Genomic DNA, 18,223 nt, shown 5'->3' with positions numbered 1-18,223 from the left:
CAATGCCCTGACAATCAATTCAACATGGGTAAGTTCGTGCCCCGTCAGCGGAAGCACAAAGTCCTTGCTCGACAAAAACGACAGCATGGATCTCATGAACCTGTCGTCGACTCCAATGCCGTCGAAGTTCTCCCCGCTGCAAAGGCAGAAATCCAGGAGGAGAAGCGTCACATGAAAGAAGAATTGCAGGCGCAGGGAACCAAAGTCAGCGGAAAGAAAGCAAAGAGGTTGGAGAAATATATCGAGAGTAAACTGAAGAAGGATGAGAATCGAGAACTCATCGCCCGATTAGCAAATTCGAGGACAGACACCAGTCACTACCAGAGTAGCAAGAAGCTGGGGCAAGGACACGAAACAAAGAGGGAGAGGCTGGCCAGAGCTTTGAGAGACAGGCAGGCAGGAATTGATATCGACGGAGATAATGAAGAGCTATTGTTTGAGAGAAGGACTATTCGAGATGCCGAAGAAGAACCCGTGTCAGAGGATGACGGCGAACAGGAAGAAAGCGTTGGACTTTTCGAGAATCCAGTTGCAACACCAATCCACACTCTGCAGACTACGAATATCCCTGGTGCAGGTTTGAAACGACCCCTTGAGGTAGACGAGGAAGGAAAGCCTGTGTTAAAGAAACGAAAACGACGTGGAGGCATCAAGTCCAAAGTATCTCTCCAGCCAGAAGTCTCGGAAGAGCCAGAATGGGAAGGCTTCAGCTCCGAAGGGAGTGAAGATGAAGAAGAAAGCTCTGTTCAAGGGTTCGAAAGTACCTCAGATGCTTCAGTGGACGAAGAGGACGATGAAGGTTCGGCATCAGGATCGGAGGAGTCAGACGATGTTGATACATCGGATGGCTCATCCTCAGAGGATCCTGATAGCGACGACAATGATGAATCTGACAAGCCAAAACGATCGTCCGCATTCAAAGCCTGGGCAAGCCAACAGATCAATGAAGCACTTGGGTATTCCCCAGCGTCAAATACTGCCATGGCGACAGAGACCCCCAAGGTAGCTGGCTTTAAGCCTAGAGCACCAGAGCAAGATCCTCTCCCAATTGAGCTACAGCCAACTACAAACACTGGGAGAAAAGCATTTAGTGTTACAGTCGATCGAGCTCAAGACATTCAAGATGCACGTCTTAAGCTTCCCGTAGTGGCCGAAGAACAGAAAATTATGGAAGCAGTACACAACAACAACCTTGTGGTTGTCTATGGGGCTACTGGATCTGGTAAGACAACTCAGGTACCTCAGTTTTTATACGAAGCTGGTTATGGCTCACCAGGTTCCCCAACTCCTGGTATGATTGGTGTCACTCAGCCTCGACGAGTCGCAGCGGTCAGTATGGCCAAACGTGTTGGTGACGAGCTAGGTAATCATGGAAAACGAGTCGCGTATCAAATCCGATTTGAGGGCACAGTTGGGGACCAAACTGCCATCAAATTCATGACGGACGGAGTTCTGCTTCGCGAAGTCGCTCAGGATATCGCCCTGCAGAAGTACTCCGCCATTATCATCGATGAAGCTCACGAAAGGAGCGTTAATACCGATATCCTGGTGGGCATGCTTAGTCGGGTGGTCAAGCTGCGCGAAGAGATGGCAGCAGAAGATCCGTCGATCAAGCCTTTGAAACTTATCATTATGTCCGCAACACTGAGAATCAGCGACTTCACTGAGAACAAAACTCTATTTTCAAATCCACCTCCAGTCCTCCAAGCTGAGGGTAGGCAGTTTCCAGTCACAACCCACTTCGCTCGCAGAACACAACACGATTATGTCGAAGAGGCTTTCCGGAAAATCAGCAAAGGTCATCGTAAGTTGCCTCCAGGTGGATTTCTTGTCTTCTTGACGGGGCAAAACGAGATTACTCAACTCAGCAAAAGACTGAAAGAAGCATTTCGGATTGGTCAATCTGCTGCAGGCCCCCAAGTAAGGATATCCGGGAAGGATGCTCCTATGGAAGCAGAAGACATCGATTTTGGAGATGCTGGCCACAACAACGATCATGACGACTTTGCCGATGAGGATGAGGATGACATAGACATCAATCTCGACGATGAAGAGTTTGATGTTGGGGAAGAGCCAGAAACCGGACCATCGAAGATGCACATCTTGCCTCTATACTCCCTCTTGCCTACGAGAGAACAATTAAGAGTGTTCGAGCCTCCTCCTGACGGATCACGTCTTGTCATCTTGGCCACCAACGTGGCTGAAACCAGTCTTACAATACCCGGCATTCGTTATGTCTTTGATTGCGGGAGATCAAAGGAGCGTAAGTACGATCGTATGACTGGTGTCCAGAGCTTCGAAGTTGGCTGGATTAGTAAAGCTAGTGCTAGTCAGCGTGCTGGTCGTGCCGGTCGTACTGGACCTGGTCACTGTTATCGATTCTACTCTTCGGCCGTTTACGAACGAGACTTTGAAGAATTTGCAGAGCCTGAATTACTGCGAATGCCGATCGAGGGCGTTGTGCTACAATTAAAGGCTATGAACCTGCAACACATCATCAATTTTCCATTTCCTACCCCGCCTGATAGACAAAGTCTAGCGAGCTCGGAGAAGCTTCTCACGTATTTGTCTGCCATTTCGCCCTCAGGGCAAATAACGCAGACAGGCGCTACGATGTCGATCTTCCCCTTATCACCTAGATTCGCACGAATATTACTGGTGGGTCATCTTCATGATTGTCTGCCGTATACAATAGCTCTTGTTGCAGGTCTATCAGCTGCCGATGTTTTTATTGCCGAAAACCAAATCCTACCTGCTCAAGCACCAAGAGAAGACGATGCAACTTTCTCCGTAGCGGACCGCATTGAAGAAGACGCTCGTGCCAAGATCAGGCGTCAATTCAACAAGGTGCAGAAAGATTTCTGCTTTCTTGACGACAAATCGGATGCTATCAAACTTCTTCAGGTCGTTGGAGAGTTTGCTCATGAGCCTACTGAGACTTGGTGTCAATCACATTATGTGCGTTACAAAGTCTTGAAAGAAATATCACAACTTCGGAGACAGATTACCGAACTTCTCCGCACAAATATTCCAGCATTCGCGGGGCTGAAATTTCAAGAAAAGCTTCCACCGCCAACAGCAAAACAGACGAAGGCTTTGAAACAGATGGTAACGGCTGGATTTATAGACCACGTTGCGATTCGCGCCGACCTGTCACCAAACCCTCCTGAAGTTAGGCGAAAGCCAACAAGAGCAATTGACGTGCCATACCTCACATTGTTTCCTTCGCATCTCAAGAAAGATGACGAAGAGAAGGCGGTGTATATACATCCATCCTCACCATTAGCACACATCAGTCTCCAAGAGTGTCCTGAGTACATTGTCTACTCGTACCTTCAACGACCCGCACCCTCACCTACGACCCCGGAAAAGATTCCCAAGACACGAATGCATGCTCTGACAGATATCACTGGCGGTCAGCTGGCCGCCCTCGCGAAAGGAACACCGCTTTTGCACTATGGAAAACCAATCAAGGAAGTCATGCCCAAAATGAAGCATGAAGGAGATGCCAATATAAGAGAATGTTGGGTAATCCCCTACTTGAGGGCAGAAGGAATTGGTGGCGTTGGATGGCCATTGCCAGCAAGAAAAGTTACCCAACGAAAGATACCCGGGAAAGGATGGATTGTTGAATGAATGAACGAAAAAAAACAATACACTCTGAATTAAATCTACGACCTCGCTTCCCCTATTCTATCCGGTCTCTACCATGTCCCGCCGCCGCGAGGTGATTGGTGCAAGAGGCGGATCTCCGAAATGGGCCCGTGACTATGACGCCCCACGTCGGCTGTACTACCCAATATCAAGATTTGCATTCAGACCCCTCCTTGACAGCTCAAGGATGGGATGCATGAAAGTTTTCTCTGCTGCATTTTATTTTTTCTTTTGCCTTTGAGTCCCTATTTCCTATAACGAGTTCCTATATAGAATTACAGTCTCCACCATGACTTTGTTTCCCGGCGTCGCCCTCGTGACTGGTGCTGCTTCAGGTACTCCTCTCACACCGTTCTTCTAATGATAAAGACTCACATCACACGAAGGCATCGGCCGTGCGACGGCTGTCTCATTTGCACTTGAAGGCTGTTACCAAGTCGCCATTTGCGATCGCAATCTTGAAGGCCTTGTCGAGACCGAGAAATATATGCGCGAGGTGTCGGCAACCTGCGATATCTTAGTACATCAAGTTGATATGCTGCTGGATGATCAGATTGAAGGGATGGTACAAGCAGCTGTATCGAAATGGGGCAGGGTCGACTATGCTGTCAATGCTGCAGGTCGGTGCCTCATTTTTCTGCTCTTATGTGTTTCCGATAGTCTGTGTCTGAGTCCTTTCTGTTATTGATGACTATAGGCGTCATTGGCAACAACGACAGATCCACAGACACAACTTCCCAGCAATTCGATCTCATCAACGGGATCAATTATCGTGGGTGCTGGCTGTCGTCAAGAGCAGAGCTAGCCCAAATGCTCAAACAAGAACCACTTCCGACTCACGATGGACGGCCTGGGAGTAAAGGCAGTATTGTGAATATTGCCAGCCAGCTTGGAGTTGTGAGCCGTCCGAATGCACGTGAGTTGCTCTGATGAACAGAGAGTGAGGAGAGTGGCTGATATAAAGTAGCGGCATATTGTGCTTCAAAAGCAGCTGTGATTTCGATGACGAAGAGTGATGCTATTGATGTGAATATACAACGATTCTAGCCACAAAATAGAAGCTGACGAGAATTAGTACTCGAAAGACAATATCAGAATCAACTGCGTTTGTCCTGGTGTCATTGCGTGAGAATCATCTTTCCACAAATTGGATACGATACTGACTTTGATAGAACACCAATGACTCAAGGCGATCCAGAGTTCAGAGCAGCGTTGGCTCCTGCGATAGCCATTGCACCCATGGATAGAATGGGAACAGCGCAGGAGATAGCAGATGCGTGTCTATTTTTGTGTAGTAGTAAAGCGTCTTTTGTTCAGGGGCATGCTATGGTGAGTTTTCTCTCCTTTACAGTCGCATTACCGTGCTGATGTGTATCTGGAGGTCGTGGATGGAGGGTACGTGATTAGCTGAACTCTGATGCGATCTGGTAAAACTCAAATCCGCGTGTACCTCAATTGAACCACGCACTACTTCATACACAAAATGGAAATAGCAACTATGCTGTGTGAAGACTAGGACGCTAAGACGCGTCAAAGTTTTGACACGAAATAGATTGGTCTTTACATCCACTCAGACCCCCACGCCCAACCCTTCATGCCAACTCGGCTATCCTTGACAACCAAATACGGGCCGAAACGGGATCAACTATCTCAATGATCGGCATCAGCCTCAGATCCTTTTCCACCGCAAATAAATTAGCATTGCCGATCTCCTGTCTTGGCACTTCCCAAGTGGGAAAAATCGATGCTATTCTCGACGGATTGAGATATGCTTAAGCTTTGGTTGCATGGAGCTACTGTAAAAGCTTCGCGGTACTGGGTAAGGATCTCCTAGTACTTGATTCTTAAGCTTCAACTTTCCCTGCTTTTAATTTTCACCGCCCTCAATTTTTATCCTCTTCACAAAGTTGTATTGTACATTCATCCCCTCCAGCACAATGCTCACCCAACCCCTCCTCTCCTACCTCCCCCTAACCCTCATATCCCTCATCCTCCCAACAACCGCAGCATACCCCCCCTTCGGACCCTACAACATCACCAACTTCACCACGACCACCACCTCCAACCACACCATCCCAGGCCAGTGCACCTACACATTCAACATAACCTTCGCACCCGCTCCCTCCTACCCACCCGCCTACGAGAGCGACACCGAGCCCGCGTTCGGGCCTACGACTTGTGCAGGGAGCGATCAGAGTGGGTTTATGGCGTGTGCGGATGAGACGGTTAGTGCGAATTTGACGGATGTCGGGGGTGGGAGGGGGAATTTGACGTTGATGCATGGTTTGTTTTGTACTTCTTGGGTTTTGGGAGGGGAAAGGAGAGGAGAGGAGGGGGAGAGGAGAATGTGTGCTAATGAATGGCAGTTTGGCTTGTGCCTGAGGGTCCAGAGACGAGGGCTGCGGAGTATACTGTTATGGGGACGGGGAGTGTGGAGCTTTGTCCTGGGGAACAGCCAGAGGAGTTTCAGATTTTTGCGGATCAGGAACAGGTTGAGGCTTGAAGAGGTTGGTGGGGTGGGGTGTTGTGGACCTAGGTGAGCTTTACGTTGCTTGGTAGGTTTAGAGGATTCATTGCAATGAGAAAGCTTTGCTAATAAATTTGGGTTTTTTAAGGTTTAGGTTGGTATCGGTGAAGCGTCTTGATTTTAGTGGAGAGATTGTCTTAATGTGGTCACACCTGCTTTGTATGCATCCTCTTCTAACATTCGAGCATCGCGAACTTGGCAAAACACAGAAGGCCACCTTTTGTTTCATTTAAATTCTTGCTAGTTTGTTAAGTTACAAAATGTTGGTATCTTCATTTCCTTTTTTTTAGGTTCAGAATCCATGTGGTCACCTCCCCTACGCTGGTTGTACAGCTTCGAGGACCCAGAACATTTTCCTACCGACCTTCCTCTATGTTAGCGAGCTTCTTATCCCAACCCATCTATTCTCACGACTTTAATAATTTCCTTCCCAAAGCCCGTAACTCTGCATTGCCCACGGTCTCACTTCCATGTCTATCCAAAGCACAGTTAACCATAGCAGCAGCCAACTCATCAACCCTAATCGCGTTCCTACTCAAACCTACGACGACATCAGGAACCTTACTCTTCTTCGGCACCACATAAGCTGCTTTGACAGCCACCGCTTCGAAAATATCCGGATTCTGTTCCGCGAGGTTGAAGAGCCTATTTTCAGCCAATCCCTGTACGACCATCAGTTCTCTTCTCATCAACTTAGACACACCTTTGCAAAGCAAAGAACAACTAACCCTCGCCATCCTCCCCTGCTCCAAAAACCAAAGCCGTCTCCCCTGATCCCTCTCCGAGAACGTCCCACTCACAAACAAAAACCTCAACTGCGCGCCACCACCCTCCTTACTCTCTCCTCCCGCTTTCCTCAACGAAATCAACACATTCGCCAACGCCAACGGATACTGCACCTCCACCTCATCCACCATCTCCCCCGGCGTCGGCTTCGCATTCGATCCTCCGAGCGCCCTATCATCATCATCATCATCATCATCAGCCTCTCTCTCTCTCTCTCTCTCTCTCTCTCTCTCCTCTCCCCCTTCTCCGTCCCATCAGCACACTCACCAAAAAACCGCCCTCGCCCCCTCCAACTCCCCCCTCACCTCCTCCTCGAACTCCAAAAAGCTCTTCAGAACAAAAACCCGGATCCGTGGATCACGGGCCGCGATATCCGCCAACGGCCGCCGCGACAGGATGATGATGGAGGTTATGGATGTGCTGGAGAGGAGGTGAGAGAGGAGTTCGGTGCCGATGAAGCCGCTGGCGCCGGCTAGGATTACTTTCACGACGAAGGCGGTTAGGGGCGCGAAGAAGAGGTGCGTGAAGCTTGAGGCGGAGGAGGGGGAGAGGGTTTTGGGGAGGGAGCGGGAGGTGGAGGTGGAGGTGGAGGTGTGTTTGCAGGCGTAGGAGCGGGCGGCGGTTAGGCATTTTTCGGGCATGGTGGGTTGAAGTCTTATGACTTGGAGAGACGGAATGTCTAGGTATTTTGACTTTGTTGGATTTTTTGTTATGAGATGTAAGTACTTGAAGCGTGAGGTTAGGTTAGTTGGGGGTGTGTGGCGCTGGCTGGCTGAAGTTTGCAGCCAGACATTCTGGGGACGAAAACTCCTCCATGCTATGTCTTCCCAGATACAGAACTCTTTGTATGCTTTGTCAAGATATTTGTGGTGAAGTTGTGCCATCTTCGACTCGCAATTGCTCAAAGGGGGGCTTGTATCGGCGGGAAGTTGAGCCGACGGTGATGTTGTTGTGCCGGTATCAGTGTCGTGGTGAGACTTTGAGGGTTCGATATATCAACCTTCTCGCGGGTTTTGAACCAATTGATGCTTTGTTGTTGGATCTTTGGGGTGGAATGTAGCTGCTGTTGTTGAAGGGCGGCTTTAGATCTGTCGAGAGTCTCACAGGGCTTCGATGGCTGGGTTTCAGGCTTCGGGTCACTGACCTCAGCGTTCAAAATTCGGCTGCAGAGGCTTAAGAACTCCTTGTATCTATCTGGTTTGTCTCTTCAACTACTCCTCCGCCTTAAAAGCCACATCGAAAAATAACTTCATAGTCTATCTCTATAAATCGATACAAGTCCACCAACTTTCTCAATCGCATTCAGATCTGCGACCAACTCGATTGTATCCACCAAACCCTTCTTAGATCAAAGCGCACATGTATTCGACAGAAGCTATTGGACCAATACCTGTCATTTCGACTTTCCCTCTTCCTCTTCAACATCGGACGATCTACAGTCCCAACTCCATACCTATGCATAAACTCCACGATCTATCTCAATACCCCACACTCCCCTTCCTGGCGCACGAATCACACACTCCCAATTCCGCTGTTGGCGCGGAGCGCCCACAGCGGGGTCTGGCGGCGACCAACAGTCCAGTAAGGTTACGTCAAACACCCGAGCCTAAGCATTTATCCAGATCCATACTGCAACCCACAACGATCATCACTACCGTCACCGTCCTACCCTAAGATCCCGCCGGATGTCTCGTTGGAATAAGAAATTGCCAGGAACAGGTTTGTATTGATTCGGGCCGTGAAGCGGAATTTCTCCTTGGCGGCCCGCTGGAAGAAAGTTTCCGAGTTCGCCGATGCCATTCATTGTTGAGATGCAAGACGAGGGGAGGGGAGGGGAGGGGAGGGGAGGGGTACAGTAGGTACAGTAGGTACAGTAGGTACAGTAGTTCTTTACCCCGCTGTGGAGACGAACGATCGAACCTTTTCTCTTTGTGCCTGAGTCTTGTGAAGTCATGGCCTGCTTGAGGAGGTAAGGATGTGTAGCGATGATGTCGTGGGGAGATGTACCGACATATAAAAACGTCTGTCTCCTCTCAATTTTCTCTTCTGCTTGGTCCAATCCAATCCAATTCAAAATTGGTGTACTGCTCAAGAAAGATGTCGTTCAGAAATCTGGTCGTGGGAGCGGTTATTGCCTCACTGTTCACTTCCAGAGTGCGAGCGGTGGACAATGGACTTGCGATTACCCCGCAGATGGGCTGTAAGTGGTATCTCTATCACGCCAATTGATGGTCATGCTAATATCTTCAGGGGATAATTGGAATGCCCTAGGCTGCGACGTCTCCGAGGACCTCCTGCTGCAAACCGCAGAGCTGATCGTGGACTACGGGCTCCAAGACTTGGGATACCATTACGTCGTCCTCGACGATTGCTGGTCATCCGGACGCAATGCTAGCAACAACAATTCCCTGATTGCCGATGCGTCGAAATTCCCCAATGGGATGGCGGCCGTGGCGGACCGGCTGCATGCTCTTGGGCTGGGTTTTGGCATGTATTCGGATGCGGGGAAGTATACGTGTGGTGGGTATGCGGGGAGTTTGGGGTATGAGACGGTGGATGCGGATACGTTTGCGAGTTGGGGTGTCGATTATTTGAAGTATGATAATTGTTATAATATGGGGCAGGCAGGGAATCAACAGATAAGTGAAGCTAGGTGAGTTGTGATTCCTAGCATTTTCTTATGTGGGTGATGGAGCTAGTAACAACACCACGCTTTCTGCGCGCCTGAGGGGTTGAGAACGCTGCATGAAAGAAGTCACTAACTGATACTTAGATACGCAACAATGGCAAACGCTCTAAATGCTACCGGAAGACCAATCCTATATTCTCTTTGCAATTGGGGCGAAGACTACCCTTGGAACTGGGGATCAACGATTGCCAACTCGTGGCGAATTTCTGGCGACGTTTACGATAACTGGGATACTTATGATTCCAGATGTCCCTGGTAAATTTCGACCAATTTGCACAATAGAGAATTTGGCTAACAGAAATAGCACGGGAGCTGATGCTTGGAACTGCGGTCTTCCAGGCTTCCACTGCTCCATCACAAACATCATGAACAAAGCCTCATTCATCGTATCGAAAGCTCAACCAGGGGCATGGAACGACCTCGACATGCTCGAAGTTGGAAACGGCGCCATGACAGACGCTGAATACGTTGCTCACTTCAGCATGTGTAAGCCTTCCCTTCTTCCTCCTTAACCAATCCCCATGGAAATTAACAACACTCACAGGGGCCATTGCGAAAAGTCCTCTGATAATGGGAAACGACATCCGCACCATCGCCCCCGCCGACCTCGCCATCCTCTCCAACGCCGCAGTCATAGCCGTCAACCAAGATCCGAGCGGAAGCTCCGCTGCTCGCCGCTGGATATACGGCATCAACGGCAGCGATCCCTTCACCGGCCCTTCCATCCAGCTGTGGTCCGGGTCCCTGAAATCCACTACCGGAGGCGCGCAATCCGACATGGTCGTCCTGCTCATCAACGGCGCGGATGAAAGCATGCCCATGAACGCCTCTCTCGCTGATATATTCGTCGACAACGGACCTGGAGGAACGGCGCCCCAGGTCAAAATGAGCTGGGAGGTCCGCGATCTGTGGGCGAATCGGATGAGTGATGAGGAGGCTGCTGCTATTATTGCCGCGAGTTCGGGGACGGGGAATGTGACGACGGGGTATAATGCTACGGAGGTGGGGGCCGGCAGGTATAATGCGACGGCGATGAGTTATGCGGAGGGGTTGGCGGCGAACAGTAGTTTGTTGTTGGGGAATGTGACCACGACGCTGGCGCCGAGTGGGACGGTTACGGCGACTGTTGAGCCGCATGGGGTGGCGATGTTTCGGTTGAGGGCGCTGCCTACAGGGATGATGAGGAAGAGGGATGAGTTGTGAGGGTGTTTGGGGAAGTGTTGAGATGTTAGGTCTGGATTTTAGAAAATAAACTTCTTCTTTCTGGAGTTTCTAGATAGAGTGAGACAATGCTCTCATTTTGGAAAGGCTTGCTTAAGATTCGTTTGATACAAGATCTTGAATCCATGAACTTCTAACCATCCCAGATCTTTTATTGACTAGCGCTTTTGTATTCACGTCAAGTGCAGTGACAGTCTCAATGAACCGTGGAAGTCATGTGGTTTCGCCTTCTTCGCTTTGAGAGAGAGAGACATGAAATGCTGACAATAGGAGCAGACCAGAGAGCCAATGGTACATCACTGACTGATACATAGCCGATTTCCCCACAGCGCAAAACATATTTCGAAGCCAGCAATAACTTGAGTTATCCATTTCACTTACACCCCCAACAATCTCCCACATTTCTTCCCTCTCCAAAAAAAAGCCTACGTACAGCAAACGCTATATTCAATACAAGAACCGTCTACAACTCAGCAAGACGACGTATTGTCAACGACTTCTTCAACTCCGCCTGTCGGCCACTCAATATCTCATCATATCTAGTTAGTCGCCGAAAGTAGCAAAGAGCTACCACCACCTCTCTCCGTCTTCCTCGCCAGTTGAACCGTACTTTCAGGGACCTCACCTCAACCCAATATCAATATCCCTCATACCCAAAAAAAAATATTAAAAAAAAAAAAAAAAAATTAACCTCCCGGTCTCGTAACCGGATGATGCGAATCTGCTCATCGTCCATTTATTTCTCGCTCTTTCCCCCCCCACAAAAACAAAAAAAAACTAGGAGGTTAACCTCCTTCAAGCGATCGCTGAACCATGTTTTTGGAGGATACTGGACCCGTTCTGCAAATCAGCTGTGCGAACGACAAAGTAGAGAGGCAAAATCCTACTGTAGGCGGCGAGACGGCGAAAGATGGACTCTCTCTCTCGATCTAGCCTCAGCGATGTATATCTATCTGTCGTTTGGCAAAGGGGGCACGAAGCAGCGGGTTGTACGCATTGTTCACGTCGTAGTTTGCAGAGAATATAATCGCTGATAGAAACGCAGACACATGGATGGGGAGGGAAATACTTGCAAAGATTTTAGACTCTAGCTAGCTATGTAGCTGCTTGATTCCAAGTTAGGCAGCAGGTGTGGGATAGCGACGACCCATGTTAAAACTTGACTTGTAGAATGTGGCGCCCTAGATGAACGATGGAGAGGAAGCATTGGCGAGAGATAAGTGATGGTTTTTAGTTTTTCTATCACGGATTGGTGTGAGAGAGCTGTTCGTTGCATGCGGTTCGGATATTGTGGGGTGGGGTGGGGTGGGGGGAGGAGGGTTACTGCGCGGAATTCGGAGGCGAAGTGGAGGTGGAGGTGGTGGTGGTGGTGGAGGCGGATGAAGGCGGTTTGGATGTTGAGGGGTGCTTTGGGGATGGTGATGATGAGTCGCTCTGTTGATGGATGGTAAGTGTTTGGATAGGAAGTGAGGGAGTAGGAGGTGGTCTTTAGTAAACGGTGGACCGAGGGTTGTTTGGGAAAGAGGCAGGATATAATGTACAAATTCTAGTTTGGAGTTCTGTCGGGAGTGAGATGAGTCTGTTGTTTGGCGGAGGCGCAATGGCGTGCTGCTAATTGGGATCTTAAATGTGTTGGTGGGGGTTTAGGTACAGATTTATATTGTCAAAACGTTGCAGGACTTTGGGAATTCTAGACTGATTGTGGGACCAGGTGTCTGACAAGGACTTACATGAATATCCCGAATGGGAGGAGGGTTGTTGAAATTGGGATTTCTTTGGGGAATCTTTCGAGGAGGGTCGAGAATTAAGCTTCCTGGATGTCTGTTACATAGCTTTGGGGGGCGGTTGAGACTGTGTTCCTCCTCTGGGAGAAAGTGTCAAGCTCTTATGTGGTGATTGGGATGTGGTTCTTCATCCTGAAGTGCTGGGGCGACGGTGTGTGGCTTTGGAAATTTGTGGATGTGAAGGTGAAGATTGGGGAAAGATGAGAATACCTGGGTTCTTTACCTTGCAATAGCTTCAAATCAGATGTCAATCAGAGGCACCTTATTTCATGATATCTTTCCAATGGTATCTTGTGGTCCAAATACCTACCACTGACACACTATTTCAATCCCAAAACACTAGTTCCTCTTGACAAAAGAAGCACATGTCTACATTACAGAAATTCTGTTTGAGCACTGTACCTAAATTTCATTGGAAACTCCGTCGATGTTTATCAGACAATAAGTTCGAGAAGCTCGGATAGTATTCAATACGGTAGGCAAGGCATCTAGGTATGGGAAACCTGGGCTGGATGGGACGATAACACGTGACTAGTATGGGAATCTGGGCGGTTGTGATTTGGCCTGGTCTCCCCAAAAAAAAATATCCCTAGGTATCGACCTGGACCGTACAAGATACAAGATCGACAGACCTTTTACATATGTAACTATAGCAGAAACGTCCAGAAGAACAATTAAATAGTAGCACTTGCCTGCCACCTATCGCGGTCACTAACCGAGAAGGGGGGGAAGAACACTCGCAACTTCCAACCCGGAGAGTAAATGCAGTTCATAGAGCGATGACGCGACGATGCTCTTCTCTATGAAGAAGGAGCACCACTTAATGGGCGTATAAAACCCCCCTCGGACCCCATTTTCGCACTCGAAGACTTTTGGTATGGAACAACTGTATTCGCATGCAACAACGCAACTTCGGTATTTGTTTCCGCCACGAGAAAGCAAGACTGTACTCAGTTCAAACTCAAACTCACTTGATTTTCGAGATGCGATACATCAGCACCATGTGGCTCAAGGAAGACTGATCACTTAACACCGCTTGGTGTTGGCAACCACTCCAAAGTTGGGAGTGCGGCTCAGCAACACATGTGGAATCTTTCTAGCTGGATTGACGCAGATCTCGCTCCCGTTTCCCATCATGGAGGATCTTCATGTCCTTGAAGTCTCCAGCCATGACGCTTTGTCCCGAGGGAATGGGACGCTCGGAGGGGACTAGCTGCTTCTCGCTTAGTCTCTTTGACAGCTTGACACTTAAATTGACTTAATATTTCCTCCTTCCGGTAATCCGGTCGCACTTTAGTTGCAAACATTTCTCAAGTGATTTGAATTACAGAGGTGCTTTTGCTCTAGAACTTGAAATATGATTCTTCAGACGTTCAGGGATCCTAGCCACTCGTATTCACGTGTATTAATATAATTTGAACAAAGTCCATCCTTCGATGAAATATTAGGTTTTCAAGTACTCCGTATCAAAATCATAATTACATATGTCAAATACGTCAAAAAAATAACGGCTCGCTCGGTAAAAATGCCTGCCCCACACTTCAAAGGTTCGGTACATTGGTACATTGATACTTGTTTGAGCCTCCTGACCGCCGCTTTAACCATCACAAGATACTCGGCTAAGCTCCACCACGATTCAACGCCGCAGAGCAACAGCTGCAAGCTCAAGCTTTTAGATTCCTTCAGCAATTCTGTGCGAAGTCGCACCTCTGCAAACCCGCCCTCGATCGCGTTACCCGCTCCCACTGAGTAGGGATTTGAATCCTGTCGGGGTACCTTCGCAGCGCACTACTGTACGGTCAGTCCCGGCCGACACTGGTGATAAGTGCAAAGTCCCGATAGATGAGGCTTTGTGGCAGGTTATGGCGAATACATCCGCTGTACCATCTCGAAGTCATCGTGTCCATTTATCCCATTTGTCTGTGAGTGTGGTCGCAGATGCGGTCGCAGGCCAGAATTCGTCGAGATCATTCATCAACTCTGGTGGTTGTGCCACACTTTCTGTAGGCTGCAGCGGGAAACAGGTCAGCAAGCAAATTGCTGTTCATGCTCAGCAAGACTTTTGACGTCTTGTTCAAATGTAAATGATCGTCAAAAATGGGGCGAGGATCTACCAATGTTACCGGAAATTTGGAGTCTTTTAAGGTGCTGATTGAGGCTTCTTGGCCGTACGTATGGGCAGAAAGGAACCGCCTCGTCGAATTAAGGCTCCGGTAAATGGACAATAAATGATCTTGAAGCAGCTCTTTTTACTTTATGGCCTCTTCTATGATACTTTCCCGCTTACTTTTTCTGTTGGCGAAGTGCGCGTGTGTTCAATCCTTCCCTCAGACGCGCAGCTTTAAAATCTCACTGGCCCCATAATACGAGCTACACGACAACAGCATGGGTCCGTCAGCACGGAACGGATACTAGAAGACGTCGTAACTGGTGACAAGATCTCGGCAGGCGGCCGCGATGCGCAGTAAACAAAATTTCAGAGCAGACTTGCTCTCAGGATGAAGACCGCCGCACACATCTTCTAATGCCAAGACTCGGCTTCGGCTGAACTGTCATTTTCTCATCAATGCCCTCACGAAGACGGCCGTTGTGGCATCACCTAATAGGCCCGTTGCTTGATTGGGCAAAGTTGCGATCTGCTTGTTTTGATTGGCGTTAGGTACGACTCCCCTGTCCTTTGGGTGATGTCGCCGCCGTAAACTTACATAAGGACTAGGGCACTGTGTTATATCCTTTAGAATGCAATCTGAAAGATGCGATGTATCAGCACTGATGCATTCGGCAGGTATTCACGCAGATATGCCCGACAGAATCATGCCTCCGTTCTCTTTTGTCTGATCGAGTACTTGCGTTCGAGAGCTTCATTATACTATTATTTTATATAATGTCTAAACCAATTTTTGTTTGCGTTCCCGGAGCCTCACATTCCCCTCTTATCTGGGAGCCCCTAAAAGTGGCTCTGTCATTCCACGGCTACACCGCAGTTCCTCTTGCTTTGCCATCCGTTGGAGGAAATCCACCAACGTACGATTTCGGTGAGGATGTGCAAGCTATCAAGAACCTCGTTATAGAGATATCGGATTCTGGGTCCGATGTGATTTTGGTGTTGCATGCTTATGCCGGTTTACCAGGAGGAGAGGCTCTTCAAGGCCTAAGCAAATCCGAAAGACAACAAAAGGGGCTCAGAGGTGGTGTTATACGGCTTGTTTTCATAATGTCCTGTAAGTCAACTATAGTAGTCCTTTTCCTAGCTACTAGCTAGAGCAGAACAGGAGTTGGGCTAGTCAAAGATCTTGAAGGACCAAAGCTGGAGCCAAGACTTGTCTAGAGACTAACAGCAATACCAGATATGGCAATAGAAGGCTTTCAAGGAGGCTCTCGTGGAGATACCTCTGCTTTTATGCCCTACATGCGCATCAACCTCCAAGTACGTCGGGCTTTCTTGTTATGTGTCTGATTATGGTCTTCTCCCTTGAGAAAGGCATGGCAATGCAACAGCATAACCACTGCCAGTCTTTAAAAGGATGTGGAAAGCTATTCCAGCATGAGCAGACTTTCCAGCAAATTAACAGCATTGTTAGGCCGGAATATCGACAATAAACCCACAAGAAGCTGTCTCTGTCCTCTATAATGACATGCCAAAAGCGGAAGCAGAATACTGGGCTTCGCAACTACAACCTCAGAGCATAGGAGTCTTCTGGAGCAAAACGACTTATGCCGCCTGGCGGTATATTCCTTCAACGTACGTCTTGTGTGGCAAAGATCAGACCATCACTCTTCCTTACGCCGAAATGATTCTCAAGGCCGCACAAGACTCCAAGCCGAACGCGATTGATACGGTAGAGAAGTGCGAAGAAGCTGGCCACAGTGTCATGCTGAGTCAACCAGAATGGACAGCGAATATGCTGAGAAGAGCAGCAGGGGAGAGAATACGATGATAATGGAATAAACACAACCAACGATTCTGACCCACAAACCTCCCTGGCCTCACGATATGTGTCCTCTGCATGCTAATATATGATTTTGATAAGCAGACCTTCGAAGGTGGATTCTGGAACGTCGAATGGCCGTGCATTTGGGCTGAAGTCAGCGTGGCAACGATTACTGTGCAGCATATATGCATTCTTCGTATTCCCCTTTTTCGAAACCACGGCTACGCAAATCCATCCGATCCGAAAGGCCTATGAGATGTTGCTGCCGGGAAGGCTCAAGAAAAAATACGGGCTCCCATTCGCATCGCATCGCAAAAAGCCAAGAGCGGGTTGAAAGGCTCTCTTGCGGGCCGCACGTGAGGCCCCTTTGCGCTTTGCGGTTTCATGTTGCGAAGACGAGGCTGGTGGCCATGATTGGATTACCATCGAAGCGAAACAAAGTTTCGAGCATCATGAATGGCGGGAATGTCAGTCTTCAAGCTTTTTGCACAGACGCGACAAGGCTAAGCTCCATTCAATACCCACTCTGGATGACGGAACATCGAATCTCGCAGGACAAACTGTGTTGCGAAGGAGATGCCTTGGAAGATCCTTCTGCAGGGACGAGTGTCTGTGGTCAAGATGAGAACATAAGAGTTCAAGAAAGAATAAAAAGGGGCCTCGACTCCCATCAAAGTATCTCATCACAATCATCAGCTTCTTCTTCTTCTCATTCCAATTCTTCAGCCAATTCTTTCTATTCTTCATTATTGTCCGGTACAATACCACTTTTTAACAAACCAAATACCAAATACCAAATATTCGCAATGGCCATCACAGAGAGACTCATCCTCCCGGTCACCGGCGGTGTTGACGCCTGGAAAGAGCCCCTCAAGTTTATGCTCCAAACCCTCAAGAAGCAAGATGGTTACATCCGCACACGATGGGGTCCCCACAGCGAGGATGAGAGCAAGCTCGAGCTCTTGATCGGTAAACCATCCTCTTTCATCCCCCCTTTTGCGCAAGCGAGTTGACATCCTCCAGGTTGGGAATCCACCGACGCTCAAAAGACTTTCCAAGCTTCTCCAGCTTTCGAGTCCTCCATGTCCCAATTGAAGACCGTCCTCTCTGGAAAGCCAACTGTGTACTTCATGCAATTGGTTCCTTATGCACCAAAAGCAGTCATGTCAGTAACCCTTTTATCTGTCCCCCCTTTTCTTCATCGACTCCTCTTAAGCGACGAACCCTGCTAACCAACTATCTACCATACAGTGACGCATCCATCGTCCAAATGGTGACCGTCAGCCCTGCCAACATCTCCGTCGAGGAATTCCGCTCCCAGATCGAACAATACAAGACCATCCCCGGCTGCACCGGCGTCGCATCCGGCGAGGCCCTGAGCGAGGTTGACGGCAAAGGCAAGCCATTCGTTGGAGCCATCGGATGGGAGACTCTCGAGGCCAGCCAGAAGGGAGGACATGCTGTTAACATCAAGGCTGGAGATTTGGAGGAGCACCATGTTAACTTCAGATATCCTATCAAGGGTTTCGGTGGTCTGTAAATGGATGTAACAGACGATTCCAAGGGCTGGTAAGGAGATAGAGGGAAGGAGGAATGGTCACTGGTTGGCCGGGTGTTGAGGATGAGGGTG

General features: G+C 48.8%; 9 protein-coding genes across 9 annotated transcripts; 6 read left to right on the top strand and 3 right to left on the bottom strand.

Annotated features, from left to right (window-relative positions):
• Positions 1 to 4: 4 nt before the first annotated feature.
• Positions 5 to 3,646, top strand: LY89DRAFT_641538 (P-loop containing nucleoside triphosphate hydrolase protein). Its single transcript, XM_018211718.1, has one exon. The coding sequence runs from the start codon at positions 25 to 27 to the stop codon at positions 3,634 to 3,636; it is 3,612 nt and encodes a 1,203-aa protein (XP_018074410.1). The 5' UTR covers positions 5 to 24; the 3' UTR covers positions 3,637 to 3,646.
• A 199-nt stretch (positions 3,647 to 3,845) lies between these two features.
• Positions 3,846 to 5,294, top strand: LY89DRAFT_612124 (NAD(P)-binding protein). Its single transcript, XM_018210606.1, has 7 exons — positions 3,846 to 3,989; positions 4,041 to 4,274; positions 4,352 to 4,570; positions 4,622 to 4,680; positions 4,730 to 4,779; positions 4,827 to 4,983; positions 5,036 to 5,294. Exons 1-7 carry the CDS (start codon positions 3,944 to 3,946, stop codon positions 5,063 to 5,065), a joined length of 795 nt encoding a protein of 264 aa, XP_018074409.1. The 5' UTR covers positions 3,846 to 3,943; the 3' UTR covers positions 5,066 to 5,294.
• Positions 5,295 to 5,703: 409 nt separating this feature from the next.
• LY89DRAFT_682856 (uncharacterized protein) lies at positions 5,704 to 6,755 on the bottom strand. The gene is made up of 3 exons (XM_018214585.1): positions 6,687 to 6,755; positions 6,270 to 6,443; positions 5,704 to 6,190 (listed from the first exon to the last, which is right to left on the bottom strand). Exons 2-3 carry the CDS (start codon positions 6,408 to 6,410, stop codon positions 5,846 to 5,848), a joined length of 486 nt encoding a protein of 161 aa, XP_018074408.1. The 5' UTR covers positions 6,411 to 6,443; positions 6,687 to 6,755; the 3' UTR covers positions 5,704 to 5,845.
• LY89DRAFT_682855 (uncharacterized protein) lies at positions 6,074 to 7,514 on the bottom strand. The gene is made up of 3 exons (XM_018214584.1): positions 6,687 to 7,514; positions 6,270 to 6,443; positions 6,074 to 6,209 (listed from the first exon to the last, which is right to left on the bottom strand). Exons 1-2 carry the CDS (start codon positions 7,096 to 7,098, stop codon positions 6,430 to 6,432), a joined length of 426 nt encoding a protein of 141 aa, XP_018074407.1. The 5' UTR covers positions 7,099 to 7,514; the 3' UTR covers positions 6,074 to 6,209; positions 6,270 to 6,429.
• LY89DRAFT_469857 (uncharacterized protein) lies at positions 6,858 to 8,060 on the bottom strand. Its single transcript, XM_018207747.1, has one exon. The coding sequence runs from the start codon at positions 7,849 to 7,851 to the stop codon at positions 7,231 to 7,233; it is 621 nt and encodes a 206-aa protein (XP_018074406.1). The 5' UTR covers positions 7,852 to 8,060; the 3' UTR covers positions 6,858 to 7,230.
• A 761-nt stretch (positions 8,061 to 8,821) lies between these two features.
• Positions 8,822 to 10,895, top strand: LY89DRAFT_682851 (glycoside hydrolase family 27 protein). The gene is made up of 5 exons (XM_018214583.1): positions 8,822 to 9,167; positions 9,218 to 9,620; positions 9,741 to 9,911; positions 9,961 to 10,142; positions 10,201 to 10,895. Exons 1-5 carry the CDS (start codon positions 9,065 to 9,067, stop codon positions 10,857 to 10,859), a joined length of 1,518 nt encoding a protein of 505 aa, XP_018074405.1. The 5' UTR covers positions 8,822 to 9,064; the 3' UTR covers positions 10,860 to 10,895.
• Positions 10,896 to 14,147: 3,252 nt separating this feature from the next.
• Positions 14,148 to 14,484, top strand: LY89DRAFT_682850 (uncharacterized protein; the record flags this gene model as incomplete). Its single annotated transcript, XM_018214582.1, has 1 exon — positions 14,148 to 14,484. A coding segment is annotated over exon 1 (224 nt), but the record flags the coding sequence as incomplete, so codon positions are not given.
• A 1,061-nt stretch (positions 14,485 to 15,545) lies between these two features.
• Positions 15,546 to 16,599, top strand: LY89DRAFT_580730 (alpha/beta-hydrolase; the record flags this gene model as incomplete). The annotated part of the gene is made up of 3 exons (XM_018209074.1): positions 15,546 to 15,882; positions 16,009 to 16,112; positions 16,243 to 16,599. The coding sequence occupies 3 exons, from the start codon at positions 15,546 to 15,548 to the stop codon at positions 16,597 to 16,599; spliced, it is 798 nt and encodes a 265-aa protein (XP_018074403.1).
• Positions 16,600 to 17,196: 597 nt separating this feature from the next.
• LY89DRAFT_682848 (uncharacterized protein) lies at positions 17,197 to 18,215 on the top strand. Its single transcript, XM_018214581.1, has 3 exons — positions 17,197 to 17,562; positions 17,617 to 17,758; positions 17,845 to 18,215. The coding sequence occupies exons 1-3, from the start codon at positions 17,400 to 17,402 to the stop codon at positions 18,131 to 18,133; spliced, it is 594 nt and encodes a 197-aa protein (XP_018074402.1). The 5' UTR covers positions 17,197 to 17,399; the 3' UTR covers positions 18,134 to 18,215.
• The last annotated feature ends 8 nt before the right edge of the window (positions 18,216 to 18,223 follow it).

Source organism: Mollisia scopiformis (genome assembly GCF_001500285.1).
Source record: "Mollisia scopiformis unplaced genomic scaffold LY89scaffold_7, whole genome shotgun sequence".
In the NCBI taxonomy this organism is placed as follows: domain Eukaryota; kingdom Fungi; phylum Ascomycota; class Leotiomycetes; order Helotiales; family Mollisiaceae; genus Mollisia; species Mollisia scopiformis.
The sequence above is the reverse complement of the archived record's forward strand: the minus strand, read 5'-3'. Positions and strand labels throughout refer to the sequence as shown.